The sequence below is a fragment of the Candoia aspera genome, chromosome 6 (genome assembly GCF_035149785.1).
Source record: "Candoia aspera isolate rCanAsp1 chromosome 6, rCanAsp1.hap2, whole genome shotgun sequence".
Lineage (NCBI taxonomy): Eukaryota > Metazoa > Chordata > Lepidosauria > Squamata > Boidae > Candoia > Candoia aspera.
The window spans coordinates 8510549-8534392 of NC_086158.1; the positions used below are offsets into that span (position 1 = coordinate 8510549).

Sequence of the window (23844 nt, forward strand, 5' to 3'; positions counted from 1 at the left end):
GGTCCTTTGTAGACACATTTCTATTTCCAATAGAAATGTCTGCACGTGAGCGAGATGGAAGGATGAGATTGCAGGTGTGCCCAAGAGGTAATATGGAGATTGTTAATCCCCAAACCCAAGGAGGAGGGGGAAGTGGAAATCAGGTGACCCATGTGACATCCCACAAGCACAATAGAGATATGTTTACTAGAAAGACCCCCTTCTGCTTATGAGACAATGCTGAGTTGACCCCTGATAATTCCAACAACACCCAGCACCTTGAATCACAGCTGGAAGGTAACTGGCAACCTATGCAGCTTCCAAAGCAGTGGAGCCGCCTGAATACATCAGGACACATCCACCACTGCTGGGGCTGTGTTCTATACCAGCTGTAGCTTTCAAGGAGTTGGACAGCCTTGAGTCATCTTTAGCTCTACCCACAAAGAAGTAGTGTTTCCCCACTTAAACTGACAGCATCCAAGAGCAGCTTCAAGGTGGGTAAAATCTGTAAGGCTCTGTCATGCAATACCCTGGAGGGAAGTCAGGGGATTGGTGTCATGCACTGCCTACCGCAGAGTAAAACACTGACGCTGATTCGTATGAGAGCAGGTTCAGGTTTATTTCTTACGTAGTAACAGTTGCGAAAAAAGCTGAGAGTGAGGAGAGCGCGCCGGTGCGGGGTTTAAATACCCCGCGCCGGTCAGCGCCCCCTCACCCTGGGTTACGTCATCCCCCCTTTGTCCTGCATGCTGTCTTGCCGGTAGGTGAAGGGTTGCGAGGCCCCAGCGGGTGCCCCGGGATCGCCCATCATCGGTTTCCTCATTCAGCCGGTGATTGCTGTCAGCTGGGCGATCTCCGTTGCGCTTGTGCTAACAGCTTGGGTGTGCCTCGCGATCCGCCTATCCTTTGTCTTTTCTTCTCTCTCTTTTGTGTTTTGATGGCTGCATGCTCCAGCTAGGGTCTGTGGTTTTTTGTTGTGCGTGCTATGCTTATCTTGAGCCCCTTCCTCTGTTTCCTCGTTATTGTCATGTGTGCCGTTGTGCTGATGTCTTCAGCTCAATGGCACTCATGACATACTGCCCCCTGTCCGAATAGTGCCCCCCCCCCGGCCTTCCGGTTTTTTACCAGGCGAGCTGTCAAAATGGTTTTGTTTTTGTTTTTGTTTTTTTTAATTTACCGCCGGAGTGATTTCGCCCCTCCCTTTGTTCCGCCTTCTACCTCGTGTCCATCTAGGGTGTGTTCCCAGTGCGCATGCCCCGGCCACACCCTGGGCATGCGCATGCTCCAGCCACACCCTGCTTGTTCGGCTCAGTTCGGCGAGGAAAGAGGCATGGCTGGTCGGGTGCTGTTCAGCTCCAGGTAGGGCCCTTATCTTTTGTTTCAAGTGCGTCGTCATTGTTGTGTGTGCATCCTGGGCATTGCCCACAGGCATGCACGGGTGACCATTGTCACTCCCTCGTGGGCCCGGGGCGGGGGGAGGGTGAGTCCCGGGGGGGGGAGGTCTACCCAAGTTGCGGGCTTGGGGGGCCCTTTCCCCTGGGGGCGCGGCTGGTGGGGGGGGCCCACGGGGAAAAAAGTGTTCAGGGGCCGGTTCGGCTTGTCGCCCCTTTGGCTTGTCGGGGTACGTCCGGTGGAATGCCCGGGTCAGGTCTGGCGCCTGGACGTGTTGCGCCGCCACCCATTCCGGGTGGGGGAAGTGTTTCCACCTTACTAAGTATTGTAATTCCCCGTTCCCCATTGACGGCGAGAGTTGAGTATGTCTCTTACTTCAAAATGTTGTTGGCCGTCGATCATCACTGGGGAGGGCCGTGGCGTGCTCGGGTGCCATCGAGAAGTGGTTGCAGGTTTCAGGAGGCTGGTGTGGAATACCGGGTGGAGTCTCTGTAGATTGTGCGGCAGGTCCAGGCATATTGCCACCGGGTTCACTATCTGTGTTACTCAAAGCGGCCCGATATACTTAGGCCCCAGTTTTTTCGAGGGTTGAGGTGACTTCAGGAATTTGGTGGATAGGTAGACCATATCCCCTGCCTGGAACGTCGGTTGCTGGCGCTGGTGCTTGTCGGCCTGCTCTTTGTAGGCCGCCTGTGCTTCCTTCAGCGCTGCCGTGATTATTGGCCACGATTCCGCAATCTTCCGTCCCCAGTCACTAGCATCCACTTGGGGTCCCGGGGGTTGCGGTAGCTCTGGTATGGGGACGAAGTCGCGCCCCGAGACTACTTCGAACGGGGTTTTCCCCGTGCTCGTGTGGACAGCGTTATTATATGCGACTTCCGCAAACGGGAGCAGTTCGACCCAGTCGTCTTGGTGGTAGTTTGTGTATGAGCGTATGAATTGTTCTAGGGTGGCATTGAGGACCTCTGTGGCTCCGTCCGTCTGGGGGTGCCAGGCAGTGGATAGGGCCTGTTGGGTCCCCGTCAGCTTTAGGAAGGCCCGCCAGAATTTAGAAGTGAATTGTGTGCCCCTGTCGGTCACCACACGTGCGGGACATCCGTGTAACTTGTACACGTGTATCAGGAAGAGTTTGGCTAGTTGTTGGGCGGACGGGACCGATGAGCAGGGGATGAAGTGGGCTTGTTTCGAAAAGTAGTCTTTCACCACCCAAATGGCCGTTTTCTTCTGGCTGGGTGGGAGATCTACTATGAAATCCATGGAGATTTCCTCCCATGGGCAGGAGGGCTCCGCCACCTTTTGTAAAAGTCCCGGGGGCTTACCTGGTGCCCGTTTGGCCCTAGCGCATGTCGGGCAGGACGCTAAATAGGCTTTCACGTCCCGTCTCAGCGCGGGCCACCAAAATTGGCGTCGTGTGAGGTGCAGGGTCTTCAGGAACCCGAAGTGTCCCGCTTGCTTGGTGTCGTGGGATCTGCGCAGGATCGCCTGGCATTGCGAGTCTGGGACATATATTCTGCCTTCCCCCCATGCCAGGTCCTGTGCCATCGTCACCTTGTCGGGGTTTGCTAGGAGCCAAGGGTCGGTTTTGAGGGCGGCAGTGAGGTCTGCGCGTATCCCCCCTGGCAGTTGTGGTTGGCGCCATCTGGTTACTGGTTGCCCCACTGTCGGTTGTGCCGTGGGGTTGGGCTGCTTCCGAGCGCCGCTCCGGGTGGTCACCGCCATCCCCAGCTGGGAAGCGGATAGGACCGTCCCGATCATGTCTGGGGCGGGCTCCTCGTCTTGGGGCAGTCGGGAGAGGGCGTCAGCTAGGAAATTCTTTTTGCCCGGCATAAACTTCAGCTGAAAGTTGAAGCGGCTGAAGAATTGGGCCCATCTGACCTGTTTTGGGCTGAGGCGTCTGGGCGTTCGGAGGACCTCGAGGTTCCGGTGGTCAGTCCAGACCTCGAATGGTTGGGTGGCGCCTTCCAGTAGGTGCCTCCATGTTTCCAACGCCGATTTCACCGCGAAGGCTTCCTTCTCCCAGACGTGCCAGCGCCTTTCTGTCTCAGAGAATTTCTTCGACAGGCAGGCGCATGGTTTTAGGACTCCTGTGGGGTCTTTTTGGAGTAGGATGGCCCCCAGGGAGAAGTCTGAGGCGTCGGCTTGGACCACGAATGGCCGTTCTGGGTCCGGGTGCGTGAGGATTGGCTCCGTGGTGAACAGCGCTTTCAGCCTGTTGAATGCGGTTTGGCACGCAGGAGTCCAATTCAGTACTGTGCCCGGGTTCTTGGCGCGTCGTGTGTCCCCCACCCCTTTAGTCTTGAGGAGGTCTGTTAGGGGGAGGGCTATCTCCGCGAACCCCCGGGCGAATGACCTGTAAAAATTCGCGAAGCCGAGGAAGCTCTGGAGTTGGCGCCTGTTACGGGGGCGTTCCCAGTTCACCACCGCCTCGACTTTTGCGGGGTCCATCTCTATGCCTTCCCCGGAGATTCGGTACCCCAGGTAGTCTAGGCATGCTTTATGGAATTCGCACTTTGAGGGTTTGGCATAGAGTTTCGCCCGTTTTAGCTTGTCGAGGACTTGTCTGACTAGGGTCACGTGTTCCTCGTGCGTTTTGGAGTAGATAAGGACGTCGTCTATGTAGACCAGGACCCCTTTGAACAGGTGCTCATGCAGAACCTCATTGATGAGCTGCATGAATACCCCCGGGGCCCCTGCTAGTCCGAATGGCAGCACTTTGTACTGAAAGGCGCCTAGGGGGCAGTTGAACGCCGTTTTCCATTCGTCCCCCTCCCTGATTCGGATTCGGTAGTACGCCTCGCACAGGTCCAGCTTGGAGAATACTCTGCCCGTGGACAGGTGGGCGAGCATGTCTTTTACGAGGGGTAAGGGGTATTTATTGGATAGGGAAGCTGCATTGAGGCCCCGGTAGTCGGTGCAGAGCCGTAGGGTGCCGTCCTTTTTCTCTCGAAATAGGACGGGTGCTCCGACCGGTGAGCATGCCGGCTCTATGAATCCCCTCTCCAGGTTTTTGTCGATGAACTCCCGGAGGGTTGCCATCTCCTTCAGGGTCATCGAGTAAATCTTCGGCCTAGGTAAGGGGACATCGGGCAGCAGGTCAATCCTGCAGTCCGTCTTGCGGTGGGGGGGTAGTTGATCAGCTTCCGCCTCTCCGAAGACCTCTGAGAAGTCAGCGTATTGCTCCGGTAGGTCTTCTGGTGTGGTTGTGTTGTCCTGGGTTGCCGCCTCTGCTCGTCCCACCGTGGGGTTGGTCCTGCCCGCTGGAACTGGTGCCCGGTACTCGCTGTCATCGAATCAGAAGGTGCGGGTCGCCCAGTCGATGCGCGGGTTGTTTGTTGCGAGCCATGGTATCCCCAAGACTACGATGGGCCGTCCTATGTGGGTTACCACGAACGATGTTCGTTCGGTGTGGGTACCCATTTGTAGGGTAACCGGCTCGGTCTGCATCGTGGCTGGTGTCCCTCCCGCTGTTGAGCCGTCCAGCTGGTGAAATGCCAGCGGCGTGGGGAGGGGGAGGCAGCGTAGGGCGAGTTTTGCGACTATGTCGGGGTGGATCAGGTTTTTCGAGCACCCCGAGTCCACTAGTGCCACGGCCGTGGTGGCTCCGTTGCCCCCAGAGAGCTTGATTGCCGCCATTATTACGGCGTTTTTGCCACTCTGTCGAAGTGGTCCACGCCTCTGTCCCACCGCCTGCCTCGCGGCGCGTTTTAGGGCAGGCGGGGAGCGTTTCCCGCCGGCTGGTCTGGGTCTACGGCATCCTCTCCCCCCCAGTAAGCATCCCAGCCTTCGTCCGGTGTCGCTGTGGCACCGGTCATTCGGCGGTGGGGGGGTGGCGGCGGGTTAGTTGGTTTGGGGTTAGGTTTCGGTGCGGGTTTAGGAGCGCTCGCTGGGGTTCGGTTGGAGAAGCAATCTGTCGTTTTGTGCCCCATTTTCCCACACCTCCCGCAGGGCCCGCAAGTGAATTTCTTCCTTGGATATGTGGGACCGGCCGTCCCCACGTGTGGCGCGGATACCTTTGGGTAGGTGTTGGTTTTGTCTTCCGTCGTTGCCATTAGGAAGGTGCGGTGCGCGTGTTCTGCTTTCCCCGCGAGGTGGATCCAGCCGTGCAGAGTCTCCGGATCGTCCCGGTAGAGAGCCCATTGAAGTACTTCGCGGTTGAGCCCCCTTTTAAACATTTCTAGCAGGGTGGTCTCGGACCAGTCGTTGATCTTCCCTGCTAGAGCTTTAAATTCGAGGGCATAGTCCGGGACAGTGCGTGCGCCCTGTTTGAGGCTTTGGAGTGCGCTTTTAGCCCTCTCTTTGGCTAGTGGGTCCTCAAAGTAGCGCCTCATCTCGGTAATGAAAGCATGGAAGTCAGAGAGGGCGGGGGAGTTGGACTCGTACATTTGGACGTACCAGTCCGCCGCCCGGTCTTGTAGTTTGATCGCCACGGCTGCGATCTTGTCCGCTTCGGAGTTAAAGGAGTGTCCGTGCCTCCCCATGAACTCCCTGGCGTTCGTAATGAAGAACGACAGTTTCGCGGGGTTCCCATCGAAGAAAATGGGGAAGTCCTTTGGGGCCCGGGCGTTCTGTGAGTCCTCTCCTCTCGCTTCCCGACTCCTGGCTTCGTCCGCTTGGGCCGCTTGTTGATTCGCATTCGGCCCCTGGGGGAGCGACGACCCGCTCGGGGTGTGGGCCTGCGCGGGAACATCGTTGGGCGGCGCCGGGGACATCAGCGATTGCAGCATGGTCCTGAGGTCCTGTAGCTGGGCCTCCATGGCCGCGAGTCTGGCTTGAGTTTCCCCTTCCGAAATCCGCGCCGCAGCTGGGGTCGGGTCTGTCGGGGTGTCCGCCGGGTTGAGCCGCTGGTGGGGTTCAGGCAGTCCCGTCCGCTGGTCCGCTTCCTCCGTTTGGGGGTGCATCGGCTGGGTTGCCTCTCCGTCCTCCACCGTGCTTGCTGCAGTTGGGCTGCCGCTCCACGCCCGTGGCTGGGGTGCGATGTGGGGCGGGGGGGTCTCCGCTGGTCTCGGGAGGTATGTTGCTCCCTCCCGTGGCCGGGTCGCCTCCGCCGCCATCTCCCTCTGGGGTTGGAGCTGAGGCTCGGGGTGGGCCGGGCGGGTGTCCGTGGCTCCTGGGGTCCGTGGTGCCTCTGGCCTCGATCGGTCCTCTTCCGCTTCTTGCCGTGCGGTTCGGCGGCTTTGGCCGCGACGCGTCGGCCTCATTGCTCATGGTCTTCTCGCTGTCTATTCCTCCCGCGGCTTGTTGTCCGGTGGGGCTCGGCGAGGCTGAGTTTGTGACTCTCAGCTTTATGTCATGCACTGCCTACCGCAGAGTAAAACACTGACGCTGATTCGTATGAGAGCAGGTTCAGGTTTATTTCTTACGTAGTAACAGTTGCGAAAAAAGCTGAGAGTGAGGAGAGCGCGCCGGTGCGGGGTTTAAATACCCCGCGCCGGTCAGCGCCCCCTCACCCTGGGTTACGTCATCCCCCCTTTGTCCTGCATGCTGTCTTGCCGGTAGGTGAAGGGTTGCGAGGCCCCAGCGGGTGCCCCGGGATCGCCCATCATCGGTTTCCTCATTCAGCCAGTGATTGCTGTCAGCTGGGCGATCTCCGTTGCGCTTGTGCTAACAGCTTGGGTGTGCCTCGCGATCCGCCTATCCTTTGTCTTTTCTTCTCTCTCTTTTGTGTTTTGATGGCTGCATGCTCCAGCTAGGGTCTGTGGTTTTTTGTTGTGCGTGCTATGCTTATCTTGAGCCCCTTCCTCTGTTTCCTCGTTATTGTCATGTGTGCCGTTGTGCTGATGTCTTCAGCTCAACGGCACTCATGACAATTGGCAGGGATGGGGCAGCAAATGCAGGAGAGAGACTGGCAGAGGGGACAGCAAATATCACGCTGGTATAGTGAAAGATTTTGAAGAGGAAAAATACAACTAGACAACTAGTATCAGGGAAGAGATGGAAGCCAAAATAGTGTGCTGCAGCTGCTTTCTCTAGGGAACTTCCAGAAACAGCAGTCAAATAAGTTCTGTTTTTCCTTCTGGCAAACAGAGCTGCCTTGGCACAGCTGCTAAAAGAAATTAAAGATTAAAACATGAAGGCAGCAATAATGTGATACACTTGCACACACATATACCTGTCAGACTCATTTGGAATTTACCACAAATTGCACTGTGAAAAATGTCCCTGTACAAGAGCAGCACAAATTTGTCAGGTGCCTCCTCTTTTCCCAGTCCTGGCCAGGGCCAGCTTAATCTGGATGGAGAATCAGGATCCAACCTGCGCAAAGTTATTTCTTGTTTTTCTCTCTCAATAGTGCAATACATGGCTCTATCTATCTATCTATCTATCTATCTATCCTTGAAACTTTTTAAAAAGAAGATAAAAACTAATACAAACTAATATAAAGTAAGGAAGAAAAAAGAAAAAGAAAGAAAGCAAAGAGAAAGCAAAAAGTGCAAGAAAAGAAAGAAAAAAGTTGAAGATAGAAAAAAGAGAAAAAATACAAAGAAGTGGCTTCCAATATTCTTCACAGCAGTTAGAAGTACAATTTTATTGTACGCTTTCCCTCTGAAGTTACATCATAACACTCTTCTTTCTATAATCCATCCTGTCTAATCATTAAAGCCATAAGTCACAAGTTCGTTTTTTCCATTGTTATGCAAAAAGGCCATGAGAGGTTTCCAGCTATCAATAAATGTAGATAGTGTCTTTCCTCTAAACAAATTAATTAATTTATCCATCTCGGCAAGATCTGTCAGTTTCACCAACCATTCCTCCGTAGTGGGTAGTGCTGAATCTTTCCATCTCTGTGCATATAATAATCTTGTCACAGTAATCATATACTGAAATAATCTTCCATGGTTTTTTCTAACTGTTTATCAATCAGCCCTGAAAGGAAAAGTTCTGGCTTCAATTGAATATTAATCTTTGAAGTCCGCTGTATCAAAGTATGTATTTGAATCCAATTTTCTTTTTTTTAGCTTTTTTACATGTCCACCAAGTTGATGAAGATTCTCAGTCATCCAGGTGGAATTCTGTAGGTTGAGTCATGGCAACTGGATTTCTTTTGTTTTGGTCGAAACATTTCACTGCTTGTCCAAGCAGCTTCTTCAGTGAAACTTTTCAACCCAAACGAAAGAAATCCAGTTGCCATGACTCAACCTACAGACGTGTCCACCAACCGTGATAAAACGTCCCTTCAGATTGTTCACATTTCCAACTTACATTTGAAGTGCCTTTATACATTCTAAATAATTTCTCTGGCATCATGTACGAACGATACATCATTTTATAAAAATTCTCTTTTGAGATCATACCACAATGTAAATTTCAACCCTTTTAACCACATATTTTCCCATTGCTCCATCTGTATATTATAACCAAAATTCTTGGCCCACTTTATCATACATTCTTTAACCTGTTTGTCCTCTGTTTCAAGTTTATACATTTCAGCAATTACGTGTTCATCGTCAGTACACAATTGTACTTCAAATTCTGTCTTATTTTGCTAGCTCATTCTTATGCCAAACGGTATTCTCTTCAAACTGCTCTCTTGACACAGTTTTTGGCAGGCGGCCAGTCGGTGGCTTCTCTTCATTTATTGGTGTAATTCCCCATGCCATCCTAAATCTCCTAGGAGCACCACCCATAGATTAACCTTTCAGGATTGTGCAGAAAAGTTCTTACTATAGGCCAAAGATAGATAGAGCTGTACTGCTTGATCTCTATAGTAGGAGGTTAACAAGATTTTTCACCCTACCACAACGAAATGACACACCCACCCTTTACAATTGTACTGCTGAAATCAAGGAATATTATATTTATTTTTATTTTATTTTATTTTTCAAATTTCTATCACCGCCCCTCTCTTACAAAAAGGGGACTGGTTTTTGTTAATTTTATTGTAAACCACCCAAAAACCATAAGACACATAAATTACAGTACTAACGACCAATGTAAATAGAGAATAAATAGATATAAAATCCAAGTAGCAATAAGATCTTGCTCAGTAGGGAGGGCACTATGGTGCCAGCTACCCCCAGGAAGAACTATTGCCCTTCCCATCCCATGAAAAACTTCTGAAAGCTCACGAGAAGGCCACTCTCCAGACTGCACATGTGCGCTTCTCCAAAGCACGCGCTCCCTTCTCACGATGCTTCAGAAGGCTTCTAAGGTCTTCCGAAAGCTCACAAGAAGGCCGTGCCCACCCCTCTCCAAGTTGTGCGCTGCGTTAAAGTATGGTTTGTAAGGGGAAAAAGAATTGTCCAAAGAACTGAAATCAGAAATACATGAACATTTTAAATGTTTATAAATATTGTATACCAAAGTAAATGAAGGGGAAGTTAGAAACTAAATATTTACCTACAATGTTTTTAGTAGTTTTTCTTCTTTCTTCTTCCCCCCCCCCTTTTTTTTTGTACTTTTAAACATCAAAATAATGGAGATTTTGGCACTCAGCCTAGAGATTTAAAAAGATCTTTAAAATCCTTTTCATTATTGTAAAAAATAACATAATATATTTTATCTATGATTAATTGCTCATCAACAATCTACTGAGCACTAACTGTACAACTTTGGTAACTTCTTTCTCCACTAACTGATACTTTATCTCTGCATCATTTTGTTTTTAAATTGTTTGTTCTCTTTCCTTTCCTTTCCTTTTTCTCTAATCACAGATAGCAGGTTGCTGAATAAAATATCCTTGCACAAACCTGAGGTTTGATGCAAGGTGGACATAAAAACCAAATTCATAATTTATAGAGTGAAATGGAAAAAAAATTGGAGCTGCACAGAAAAGCAAATAAGTAAACTGCCATAGAATCCGGGCTGCACATTTTTACCTATAGAAAGAAAGGATTCTTTAAGCAGATATTCCCCCTGCTTCAAATTACCTGGAGTTTCCCCAGATTCCTGGAAATTCTCAACCTGAATCAGAAACTAGGGAGAACACTCTGAGATCTCTGCTTTTCCCAGCACCAGTTCATAGCCTCTGCCTGAGTTCTGCCTCAGGCTTTGAAAGGACCAGAGCTTTTCCCTGGTTCCCGCAGAGGGAGGGGCTGAGATATTCTGATATCGTGTGCATGTGGCAAAGTGCTCCTTCCTGTGGATGCATGTTATCTGGGAGGAGGGAATGTGTGTCCCCTGTGTGAGCTCCTACTTTGTGCCAGCTACACTCACAGGGGTGCCATCTGGATCCCTGGAACAACTGCCCGAGTGAGACAGGGCAGTGAGATCAGGAGCTCCCTGATGAAAGCTTGGTTCATTCTTCTTCTCACTTCTTGTCCCCTTCAGCAAGGAGGTTCCTGTACAGCTTATGCCTACGTTGACAGTACAAACACACTGGTGTCTGCTGAACAGGCGTGCAGACTTCAAGGTTTGTGACTGCTGCTTCCTTGATTCAGTACTGCTTGGTGTATCATGACAGTGACAAATTCATATTGCATGTATTCAGTTCTTTAGGGTGTCCTGCTATAGATGTGAAAGCCCTGATAATGTTGCTGAACTGCAACTCCTACAATCCCCCTCCAATAACCACGTTCCTAAGGAATCTGGGAATGAGGGGAATGCTCCCTAAAGATACGAACTCTGGCAACTGGTGACCACATTATAGGAACACAACCTCAAGTCTCTTTGCTTACACAGTTGGGTCATTAGTTGCCTTCCAGATACTGTACACTGCAACTTTTATCAGACATAGCCACCGTGGTCAAATGGACACAGGATTAATGGGATGAGGAGACTTCCATTCAACATCTGGAAGAGCACAAATTGGTCATCTGAGGACAAAACCAATGAAAACATACCTAAAGGTAGTCCTTGTTTAATTACTGCCTCATACCGAGACCATTTGCAGTTACAATGGTGATGAAAAAGTAATTTTGCAACCAATCCTTGTATTTACAACCTTCATAGGTCCGTAAATTAAAGGAAAGCTGAAGTAAGATGGTAAGGAAATTCATACTGCATGTATTCAGTTCTTTAGGGTCTCCTGCTATAGATGTGAAAGCCCTGATAAAGTTACTGGACTACAGTTCCTAGAATTCCCCTCCTCTGACCATACTTCCAAAAGATACGGGGAATGGGAAGAACCCATCAGGGACAGCCAACATGGCCAAAGTAGAGGGGATGATGGGACTTGCAGTTCAACATTTGAAGGAGCACAGACTGGCCATCTGAAAACAAAAATGATCATAAAATATAAGTCTGGTTAGGTATGGCTTCCAGAATTATTTATAGTGGAATGGAATAAAGCTTTCCCTTTATACAAACAAATTGATGACCATGATGCAACCATGGATAACCACACAATGGGACCACCACTACCAGCAAACTCCAAATTGCTACAGAACAATTTGCACCAATGCATTTTTTGCATTGACAAAATGTGTTCATTATTCCATTACAGAAAATAACATAGATGCAGGCTGCTATTCTCATACTCTTTCATTTTTAGAATAACCTGATATAAATCTACATTTTTATCTATATATTTTAACAGTTGAGGAAAGGGTGAGCTCTTCTGAAGTGTGCGCTGGTTGCCCCATCAAGATTCCACGAGATAGCCCAGAACTGAAGAAGCTTCTGGAAACTGCTTTGGAATTATTTAATGAAAAAAGCAACAGGGACTTCTATTTCAAAGTTGTAAAAGTAACAAAAGCAACATCACAGGTTTGAATTCTGCCTCTACCACTGTACTGCAACTTAGTGTAGATAAGAACATCTGGTTTGAAGTAGGCAATCGCCTTTTGAGCTTGAATCCTTTCCCAATTCAGCTGGCCTTGTACCAAGGTGATACTGTGGTGGAAGACCAGTGATTTCTATGTTGGAAACTCCCCCGGCTTGATGGGCTAGAGTATCTGGGGATGACGCTTGGAGGGCATCAGACTGAGAAAGGCCACCAGGCTGCAGAAACTCTGTTCTGGGGGATGATCACTCTGGCAAAGCACATAATTGTGGGCAGAAGATCTCAACTTGAGCCCCTGACATCTGCCGTAAGGACTGGGAAAGATTCCTGGCTCAAACCTTGGAGAGTCCGACTGGTAAAAATCAACAATATTGGGCTTGATGGATCAGTGGTTTGACTTGATATATGGTAGCTTCTTACATTCATCTAAGGCAGCAGCAAACCATCTTTCCATGGTGCTTTCATTTGCTTGTTTTTGCTATAATCCTGGAGAAGGAATGGGCCCCTGGGGCCTTTGAACCTGGCATGAGCTAACTGGACAGCAGGCTAAAGTTTTTGTTCTTTGTGGTTCATGCTACTCAGCATCCAGTTTAAAAGTTGCCAGTCATTTTTCTCCTTTGTATTTCAGGTTGTGGCTGGAATAATGTATCGATCTGACTTCAAAATTCAGGAGACAAATTGCTCCAAGGCTGAGGTTGAGAAGCCAGATGAACATTGTACTGTTGTGGAAGACGGTGTAAGATGCTGGGATTAGTTCAAGAGGAATATTTTACTTAAGAGAACAAGAGTTCATTTTAAAGCGGATTCTTGAAACAGAATGTTGGTGGGAAAAGTTGCAATTCCACATAGATGCATATTGAACCTTGAGATAATCTTTCTGATAGGACAATCCTATGTATGTCTAACACAAACTCTAAACCCTAAACGCAAGTTAGCAAAACTCCTGTGTGCAAACAATCCGTATGATTAATAGGATGGCCTGGTTCACCCAATGGGCTAGGGTAATAGTTGGGTTCCCACAACATTCCAAACCTTAAACTATTCAGACCCATTCTAGTTTCCTAAAATCCCAAGATTGTTATTAGGAAATCTTAGTAAGAGGATAATATTGGGATAGAATTAGGTGAAGCAGAGCTATGCTCCACAAACTAGTTTTCCCCAACTTGCTGCTGGGTCAGCTGGAAACCTCAAGATTCCAACACCTTTGCATATTCCCTTGTTGGGAATGATTTTCTGCACACACACACACACACTGCAACTTTTATCAGACCTAGCCACCATGGTCAAATGGACACAGGATTAATGGGATGAGAAGACTTCCATTCAACATCTGGAAGAGCACAAATTGGTCATCTGAGGACAAAACCAATGAAAACATATCTAAAGGTAGTACTTGTTTAATTACTGCCTCATACCGAGACCATTTGCAGTTACAATGGTGATGAAAAAGTAACTTTGCAACCAATCCTTATATTTACAACCTTCATAGGTCCGTAAATTAAAGGAAAGCTGAAGTAAGATCGTAAGCACAGTCATGGTTTCACTTAGCAACCACTTTGTTTAACAACCAAGTTGCTGGTCCCAATTGTGGTCATTAAATGAGGACTACCTGTATTAGATTACATGTGACTTCCATAACTATTTATATTGGGATGGAATAAACCGCTCCAGTCCTTTGTGCTCCTGTATCAGTAACCATTATATAACCATGGAGAAGCACAAAATGGTACCACTAACAGCAAACACAAATTGCTACAGAACAATTTGTCCAATACATTTTTCAAATGGGCAAAAATCTCAGATGAAATCTGTTATTCCCATTACAGAAAAACACACAGAGGCAGGCTGATTTTTAGATTTTGGATTGATTGATTGATTGATTAAATTTATGTCACTGCCCATCTCCCCCAAGATTAGTTCCAACAGGAATATTTTACTTAAGAGAATAAGAGTTCATGTTTAAAGTGGGTATAATCTAATATAAACCTATATATTCATATTTAACAGTTGAGGAAAAGGATAGTCCTCATGTTCACGGGTGCATTGGTTGCACCAGGCCCATTGCAACTGTCAGCCAGGAACAGAAGTTGCTTCTGGAAGCTATTCTGGATATGTTTAACTGTTCTAAAGGTGTAGAAGTAACCAGAGCTACACTACAGGTTTGAACTCTGCCTCTACCACTGTATTGCAACTTAGATAAGAAAATATGATTTGGACTAAGATAGTCACCTTTTGAGCTCAACTATCCTTGTATGTGCCTAAGTTTTGATTCAAGGTGGACATAAAACTCAAATTCATCCTTTGTGCAGTGAACTAGAGAAAATTAGCACCACACATAAAAACAAATAAGCCAATTACCATAGAATCCCGGCTAAACATTTCACCTAGTTTGGTCTAGTGGTGAAGGCAACAGGCTAGAAACCAGGAGGCTGTGAGTTCTAGTCCAGCCTTAGGTACGAAAGACCGCTGGGTGACCTTGGCCCAGTCCCTCTCTCTCAGCCCAAGAGCCAATCAGGTGTGGTATGAGAGTTCTAGTCCCACCTTAGGCATGAAAGCTGGCTGGGTGACTTTGGGCCAGTTGCTCTCTCTGAGCCCAACCCAACTCACAGGGTTGTTATTGTGGGGAAAATAGGAGGAGGAGGAAGGAGTATTAGGTATGTTCACCGCCTTGAGTTATTTATAAAATAATAATAATAATAATGTCGAGATAGAAAAGAAATAAAAAATTATTTAAGCAGATATTCCTTCTGCTTCAAATTACCTGGAATTACTCCTGATTCCTGGAAATTCCAAACGTTAATCAGAAACTGGAAAGAACACTGTTGGGTCGCTGCTTTTCCCATTGCCAGCTCACAGCGTCTGCCTGAGTCCTGCCTCAAGATTTCAAAGGTCCAGAACTTTTCTCTGTATCCTGCGGAGGGAAGGGTTAAAATACTTTGACTGTGTGTGTGTGTAAGCCAAAATGCATCTCTTTCTCGTGGATGTATACTGAGTATCTAAGATGACGGAATGTGCATTCTGTGTGTGTGAGCTCTTAGTTTGTGCCAGCTACTGTCACAGAAATGCCATCTAGATCCCTGGAAAAGATCCCCTGGGTGAGACGGAGGGACTCCCTGATAAAAGCTTGGTTTCTTCTTCTTCTCTCTTTTTGTCCCCTTCAGCAAGGAGGTTCCTGTACAGCTTATGCCTACGTTTGAGATATAAAAATCCCTGGTCTTCCACTATAAAATTTGTATAAGGCCAGCAGAGTTGGGAAAGTTCAACAGGCAACTTAGTTCAAACTAAGACTTTTTAAAATCTAAGTTGCAATATAGTGGTACAGGCAGAGTTCAAACCTGTTTTGTAGCTTTGGTTACTTCCACATCTTTAGAACAGTTTAAGTATTTCAGAATAGCTTCCAGAGGCTCCTTCAGTTCTGAGCTGTTAGCTGCAATGGGCACGGGACAACCAACGCACTTATGAGCAGGACGCCTAGCCTTTTCCTCAACTGTTAAAAATAAATATATAGATTAGATTATTCCAAAAGCTAAAGGGTTCAAGAATAGCAGCTTGCATCTATGTCGTTTTCGTAATGGAAATAATGAACGTGCTTTACCTGTGACTTTGCCCATTTGAAAAACACGTTGTTCTGTAGCAATCTGCACTTGCTGTTAGTGGTCCTGTTATTCATTGTTATGTCATGGTCCCTGATGGTTTATTCCGTTCCACTATAAATAGTTGTGGAAGCTGTATGTGATCCAACAGGTATTTTTTGATTGATCTTGCCCTCAGATGGCCAATCTGTGCTCTTCCAGATGTTGAACGGCTGATACCGTTCAGCAGTCCCCAGGATTTGGAGTCTAACCATATCTGGAAGGCCACTAAGTCAACCAGCTGTGTGACCCAAAAACATGAGATTGTGGTCACTAATGGCTGGACTACTTAGGAAGCATTCTCCCTATTCCCAGGATCCTTGGAAGCATGGTCAGTGGAGGAGAAGCCGTAGTCCAGCAACGTTATCAGGGCTTTCACATTTATAGTAGAAGATCCTAAAGAACCGGATACACGCAATACAAATTTCTTTGTGCTGTGATACAGCAAGCAATACTGAATCAAGGAATCAGCAGTCACAAACCTTGAAGTCTGCGCGCCTGTTCAGCAGACACCAGTGTGTTTGTACTGTCAACGTAGGCTGTGGCTGGAATGATTTACAGAATTTACTTCAACGTGCAGAAAATTTATTGCTCCAAAGCTGAGCTCCGTGATCCAAGTGAAGATTCTACTGCTCTAGAAGATGGTGTAAGACATTAGGATTCGTTTCAATGGGAATATTTTACTTAAGAGAACAAGAGCTCATCTTTAAAGTGGATGTTTGAAGCGGAAAGTTGTTGAAGAATGTTGCACTTCCAAAGCTTAAGATGATCTCTCAAGCTTTGAGATCATCTTTCTAATAGGGCAATCCTATGTATGTCTATTCAAACCTAAACCCTAAACCCAGGTTAACAAAACTCTGTGCCCAAACAAACCATATAATTAACAGGATGTCCTGGTTCATCCAACATGTTAAGATAATGGTTGGGTTCCCAGAACATGCCCACCTTAAAAACTACCCAGACCCTTTTTAGCTTATTAAAATCCAGAGTTTGTTATTAGAAAATATTAATAAGAAGATAGTAGTGGTATACAATTAAGTGAAGTCAAGCTATGCTCCACAAACCAGTTTTCCCCATCTTGGTGCTTTCCAGATAGTTGGGGGCATAATTCTGGTCAGCTGGAAACCCCACAATCCTAACCCATTTGTACATCCCCACACTGGGAATGGTTTCTGCATGTGTGCACACACACCCACACCCACTGATGTGGGTTTATACTTCCTGCCTCAACTTGTTGAATGAATTCCTCTTCCACCCCCCAAAAAATATAGACAAAAGTCACAGAATTGTTCAGAAAATAAGTGACAACCTGTGTCATCCTTCAGAAAAGTGCACAATTTTCAAAAACAGCACTCAAATTATAATTATTCTGCATTGTATTTTATGTTCATATCAATGTTTGGCAAGAGATGAGTGTGTCCCCTTCTGTTTTGTTTGGGTGACAGGAACTGTTGTTCTGCCAGGCCTTGGTTCATATGAAACTCGGGGAGCCATCAATCCAACCTCAAGTAAACTGCACAGACCGACCAGCTATACAGGTATTCAAATCTGTCCCCACCCTCTACGCTATAACCTGCTCCTCCTAGCATAAGATGTGATTACCAGTGTGTAAGCACAGAGAGAATCTGGTGTGCTACCCAAGGAACTAGTCATCAGCTTTTTCTGATAGTCAGTTATAAACAGTTATGAAGATAAGTTGGAGGAGGTGATGGAAAAGGATAGAAGTTCAGAGGTAGAAACTAAATTTACCAAATGGTTTATCTCAAAAATAGTTAAAAGAACATTAGCACTCGGGCACAGTATACTTCAGCAGGAGCAGCTGTTGTGTGCATTTGGACCATAGTGCCCATAATAAGACCATCCTCCTAGCCCTGGGGAGTTGGCTTAGTCACATAAACAAGTCTTAGGGGCTCAGTCCTTACAGTTCGAAAAAGTTCTTGAAGTACCCTACGGTCCTTGTCTCCTTCCAAAAGTACTTGCACTCACTAGAGATTGAGTGCTCTGAGTGGCTGCTGCTTTTGTAAATATAGTTGCATAGCAAAGTTGCTGCCAAACTCCAGGCTAAGTGCAAAGCTCTGCTCCAAGCAATGGTGCTGTTCAGCACCCAAACTGAACTCCAAGCAGGGATCAAGATGGCGTGGGCTGCGTGCGGCTTGTAGTCCTGGCAGCTGGATTTCAGCCCTCTTGCTTGCCTGTAGCTGTTGAACTTGCCCAGAAATTGCTTCCTGCCATCTCTTCCTCTTTTCCTTTTCTCCCGCTTGTCCACCCACCCTCTAGGTTGGCTATCTTTTTCCTAGGCTGAGATCTTGGGTGCGGTAGATGTGCTAACTTGGCCTTCTTGAAAAAAAACAGGGTGTGACTAAACTAGCCAGCTTTATGGGTTAAATAGTTGGGCGTGGCCAAAACTGGCTGGGACACCAGTGTAGATGCCTGTGGGATGAGTCTATCCCAGTCAGTCAGTCTCTCTCTCTCTCTCAACAGGCTTTGGGGGCAGAATTGTGTATTTTGCCATAAGCTTCCTGGTAGAGCCTTGCCAAACTCTTAGGGGAGTAAGGGGCTGAACCTAGCTTTGGGAAGAATGAGGGGGGTGATGTTTCTGTCTGGCAGTAGCCACTCCATTCATTGTTTTCAGCGCTGCTTTTCCTAAATGCAAAGGGCACTTTCAACTTCACTCCTTTCTCTTCACATACCTCCCTCCTTTTTAGAAGAGTTGTTCTACCTGTTGTCATTAGTTTGGTATTTTTTATATTTAATTTTAGTCCCATTTTTTTCACTGTGCTCTTCCACTTTTAATACTAGGGCTTGCAGATTCTTTGCATTTTCTGCTACCAGAGTAGTGTTATCAGCATAGCATAGGTTATTGACATTTTTCCCTCCAGTTTTAAAACCATGCTCATCCTCCAAACCAGCTTCCCTTAATATATATTCAGCATATAGATTGAATAAATAAGGGAAAAGTGCTGCCTTGTCACACTCTTTTGCCAACCTGGAGCCAACCTGTTTCACCATGTTCTGTCCATACTGTGGCTTCCTGACCTGTATATGTTTCTCATGAGGACAATGAATCAGCATTAACCTCCCCATTTCCAAGTAAGAATCCCAAGTATTTTAATTCTTGAAATCCTAGACAGCACTTAGCAGGATATTTTTAATATAATTTTTATTGAAGAAATTTGTAAGAAGATAAAAACAATACAAATATTCAAAAAGAAATAAAGAAAATAAGAAAGAACAGTGAATAAGAAAGAAAATGGAAAAGAAAAAAGAAAAAGAAAAAAAAGATTATAAAGAAGCAGCTTCCAATCTTTTTGACAGCGGTTATAAATGCATTTATATTTTACCCTCTCTCTCTAAGGTTACATCATAATTTCCTTCTTTCCATAAGCCTAACCCTTTCTAATCTTCAGACCCACAAATCACAAGTTCAGTTTTCTCTTTTTTCAGTAAAAAGCCCATAAGGGGTTTCCAGTCACTGATAAATGTAGTTGTTGATCTTTTTCTAATCAAGCAAGTTAATTTTGCCATCTCAGATAGTTCTGTCATCTTCACCAACCATTCCTCTGGGCACTTAGCAGGGTTGACTGTACATCCTGTATTCTTCAATTTGTTTATTACTTTTCCTAAATGTCTCAAACCATCTTCCCAATTTGACCTGTATACCACAATATGATCTAAGTAGGCCTCACACCATTTTCCTTTTCTAGATAATATCTTGTCCATAAGAAATGTAGCAGGACCTCTGAAATGTAGCAGAAGCTCCATATAGACTAAAAGGCACTTTAGTAAACTGAAATTGTCCCTGAAGTGTGGTAAATGCTGGCTCTTCTTTTGAAGCCTTCTCTCATGGTATTTGTCAATATTCTTTTGTCAGCATAATGATAGAGAGATTTTGGGCTTTACTCAGTTTGTTCAAAAGTTCATCTATACAGGGCATTGGATAGGTGTCAAATTTACCAATTGTGTTTACTTGTTGCATATCTGAACAAAACTGAATCTCACCATTCAGTTTTGGGACTATCATAAAAGGGGCACACCAATCACTGTGAGTTGGTTTATTCACTCCAATTTCAACATCTGCTTCTTTCCCCCATACACTTTGGAATGTCAGCCTTGTGAGGTTGTCCAGACAAGAAGCACTCCCAGGAGTACTAGCTCTATCTTTGTCGTACAGATACATTAACAGAATCTTGCAAGTCTGAAAGTACATCTCTCTCCCCTCACCTTTACAGTACAAGAAGCTAGAGAGGGTCCCTTCTGAGATATTTGCCATGCCTCCATTCCTTGTGTGCACTCAGCTGCTTCTTATCTGACCATTGCCTAGTCTGAAGCTCTTCCTCCTGTCTCCCAAGGTCATTCCCACAGTCCATTACAGGAGTCTCTCTGGAACACGATATGTCCTCTGTCTAATTCATTCAGCATCCCCATGTCAATGACATGTTCCACTAATCCAATCCAAGTCTGCCATCACCCACTTATTCCAAGTGGTGACAAGACCTCAATCAAGTTATGCAACAGGAACAACCCCAAGCTCTCTCTGAAACCCATCTGGGTCCATCAGCTACCTGGGGCAGACCAACTGAATAGGTTCTTTGTCCCTGTAGTGGGGAGCAGCCATAGAAAATTTCTTAGCTAACAAGGCGTGATATGTCAATGACAAGGGACTGATGGTGACATCCACCAACTCCATGTCACCACTGTCCCAAGACAAAAGCCAGATCTAACATATGACCACCATTGTGATGAGCCGTTCATAAACCTGGATTGGGCCCATGATTGCCACAGCGGCCATGAATTCCTGAGCCGCCTCAGATTCCAGGACAAAGAAGGCAGGTTGAAATCCCCCAATACCATAAGTCTGGGTAACTCACTCAATTTTTCCACAGCATCAAACAGCTCAGTTAAGAAAGCAGCTATGCAGCAGGGAGTCTAATATATTAGCAGCAATCCCAGCCATCCCCTACAGCTCAAATTCACAAGCAAAGTCTTACTTCCAGCTATCTGTAGGGTAATGTCTCTGGTAGCCACCAGTCTCCTGCATGACCATAGCAGCTCCACTGCTCCAGACCGAGGACTGCAACTCATGTCACATATGAAACCTATATGGGCATATTTCTGCATATCCCCCCTCCATGCCCAATCAGATTTTGGTAATGCACACCAGGTCAGCCCTTTCATCCATGATAAGGTTGTGGACAAGCCAGAGTCTACTAGAGACCAACCTTGCATTAAGGAGAAGCAGTCTAAAATCAGGGCCACCAAATTCCCAAAAAGCTGGAATGCTGCATCAATATCAAATACCAAAGCCACCTTCCTTGAGAGCATTCCCACCATATGTCCCCCTGCCTGCCACCGCCATGACATTATTGCCCGCCTTCTCCCCCACACAAGGTACAACTTCCCCCACCCTTGCCCACTCTCCTGCCAGTCAAAGGGCCCCATCATATAACTAGATAACATACTCCTCCAGTTAGCCAACTAGTCCAGATACCTAGGATGCTTCTGCATTATACTCAGCAACCCTAAAACTGGCCAGCCAGCCCATCTGCCCCCAGCCATACACATATCTCATCACCTTTCAATCTCCCTGCTCTCACTTGGGTGGCTGGAGGCAAAAACATTCACCAGCCAATCAGAAAGAGTAAACCACCATTGAGTTTCTACGGTACATCTCCAAACTGGTCCTACTATTAGGTAGATTGAGAGAGCTGCATCAGGTAGCCAATGCAGGAAAGGAGCAGAAAGGTGTTGGGGGAGAAAGCACTTGGAGCTGCATCATGGACCACACAGTTTTCAGGTAAACTGAAGGAGTCTTGGCAGCATTAAAGCAAATGTCAGATATCACTTTTTAAACCAAGGATTGCCAGACTGTGGACCAAAACAAGTGTAACCATTTACAAACAATAACAATTATCCACACTGTTTAAAAAAAAGATCTAGACAAAAGAAAATCCTACTTTACCCGCTTTGCTTCATTTCATACCACAGTAGGCATTGTCCTAAAAAGCATTAAGTTCTGCCCTAGTAATGAAAAAGTTGTCCACCCAGTGCTCAGAAGGATTTTTTATGTGGAATGGGAGGACACCCTTTTGTCCTTCACCTCAAGCAACACAATATCCTGAGTGGGTCAAAAAACATATTCCAGTTTTACAGTCATCATGACATCTCCCAAAGAATCCTTCCAAACCAGCAACATTTGGAATCCTCTCCTTATAAAACCACAATTCAATGCATCCTTGTCTAAGGAGAGAGACAGAATTTATAATGTGGTTATGCCCATAAAAAACAGGAAGAAGTTGTGGAAGGCAGGCAGATAGACCTGAGAGAATTGACTGATCAGAAACCAAACCCGATCAGAGATCACTCTTAGATCTTTTCTCTTCTAATTACTATTTTAGATAATTAGTGCTTTTTAAGTGGAAAAGCGGGATAAATATGCTAATCAAATTTAAATACATTGTTGGGAGAATTCTCAATAATTAAATTACCTCTCAGCTTGCTTTTAGACCTCCGGGTTTTAACCCTTTCACAAGACGTAGGTGACCTCTTGTCAAAACAGAACTACAAGAGCTGAGGAAGAATTTCGTCCTGCTTCTAGAAGATCCTACACTCGGGGAAATAGACCAAGATGTGGCCACACCCATGGCCACAGACATGGGCATAAAAAGCCAACACAGATTCTTTCCGAAGAATTTTAAGCTAGACGAATGGTATAGCCATTTGTTAACTTCAAGTCCATTGCTCATTTCAAAATATTCTCTGAAAGAGGAAGTTACCAGTAGATATTTTACTGTCTGAAGTAATTGGCAGAGAGTCAAACAAGAATTTTAATTCAGTCAGCTCAGCCAGCAAACAATATGCATAACTGCTTTCTGCAGCAAACCAATGTCATACTTGCATTCAAATCTGGCAAGAAAATAATTCCTTGGAAGAGAAATGGGGCCTTTGCATTCACCCATGGGTGAATTATGTTGTTTCATTATAATCTAAATTAGCCAGGCTTCCTTGGGTAGAATTGTAATGGTGTGCTACTTTTCTATACCTGATTACAATGATTATTTTATGACGAATTTGTAGTAACTGCATTGAATTCAGTATAATTATATTAATGAATCCACTCTTTTTGTTACTGGCTTGCCATACATTTGATTGCACACCCTTCCTTGTCTAATAAATAAAAGACACGTATCAAAGCACATGAGGGCTAAACTTGCTTCATTTGAAATACCAGAAAAGTATTGAGGTCTTAGCCAAACTTACGAGCAAAAAGATCCATAAGTAACTGAGGTGGGCTGTTCTAACCTCCCCTACCTCACCTCAGGAGTGGGTGACACTGTCATGTTCCCGTTCCGATGTTTATGGTTCCTCGTAACGTTTCACATGTCATGTCTGCAGTTGCGTGCCTGCCTGGCCACGCTGGTAAATTTCCTTTGTGCTGACTTGTGATCTTCTGGAATGTATGTTTGGGTTATCTCTGCTGTTCAAGGTTACTTTCTCAGGCCGATTCTAACGGTTGCTAGCATCTGGGGTGGGTGGTTGCTATGCTAGCCTGAGGGGAGGGTTCGCAACGGGAGCAAGGCTTTTTAAGTTTGTATTTGGCACGCTTTTGCTCATTCTCAGCTTTCTTCGTACTTTGCATACTATTCATTCAATAAAGCAGTTTTCTCTAGTAATTACTGGTGAGACTCCTTTCATTGGAATAGGCAACCGTTACAGACACTACCAAGCAGTAGCAAACAGAGAGTTAGACTGATGGTAATATCCACTAATATCAGATCATGTTGCGACTGCCCGAAATCTAGTAAAGACGATGAATGATATTCAAACAACAAAAACAATACCAAAGACATGGGAAGAAGCATATATAACCTTGGTTCACAAAGAATGGAATGACCTACAGTCATACAGACCAATCTTTCTGTAGAATGTTGACTACGAGGTACTTCTTATTGTATTGGCTGAATGTAAAAGAAAGTGCATCCCCAAACTGATACATACAGATCAGACAGGTTATATTCCAAGGACAAAAATGATCTACAATAGTAGATTTATCATTAAATGTACTAGGTTATATCAACACTAAGAAAAAAAACTTCAGCAAAGGATCGTTACCTTGTCGTGGTGCTGGAGCTTGAGCACCTCAATGATGCCATGAGCTAAACCGTGAAGGGCCACCCAAGACGG

General features: G+C 46.0%; 1 protein-coding gene across 1 annotated transcript in view; it reads left to right on the forward strand.

Annotated features, from left to right (window-relative positions):
- The window catches only part of LOC134499640 (kininogen-1-like), a 37727-nt gene extending 14394 nt beyond the window's left edge, over positions 1-23333 (forward strand). The window contains exons 6-10 of the mRNA XM_063306390.1: positions 10639-10720; positions 11846-12015; positions 12660-12767; positions 17109-17201; positions 22156-23333. Coding sequence (XP_063162460.1) covers positions 10639-10720; positions 11846-12015; positions 12660-12767; positions 17109-17201; positions 22156-22203 — 501 coding nt within the window. The 3' untranslated portion in view covers positions 22204-23333. The remainder of the gene's footprint in view (positions 1-10638; positions 10721-11845; positions 12016-12659; positions 12768-17108; positions 17202-22155) is intronic.
- Positions 23334-23844: the final 511 nt, after the last annotated feature.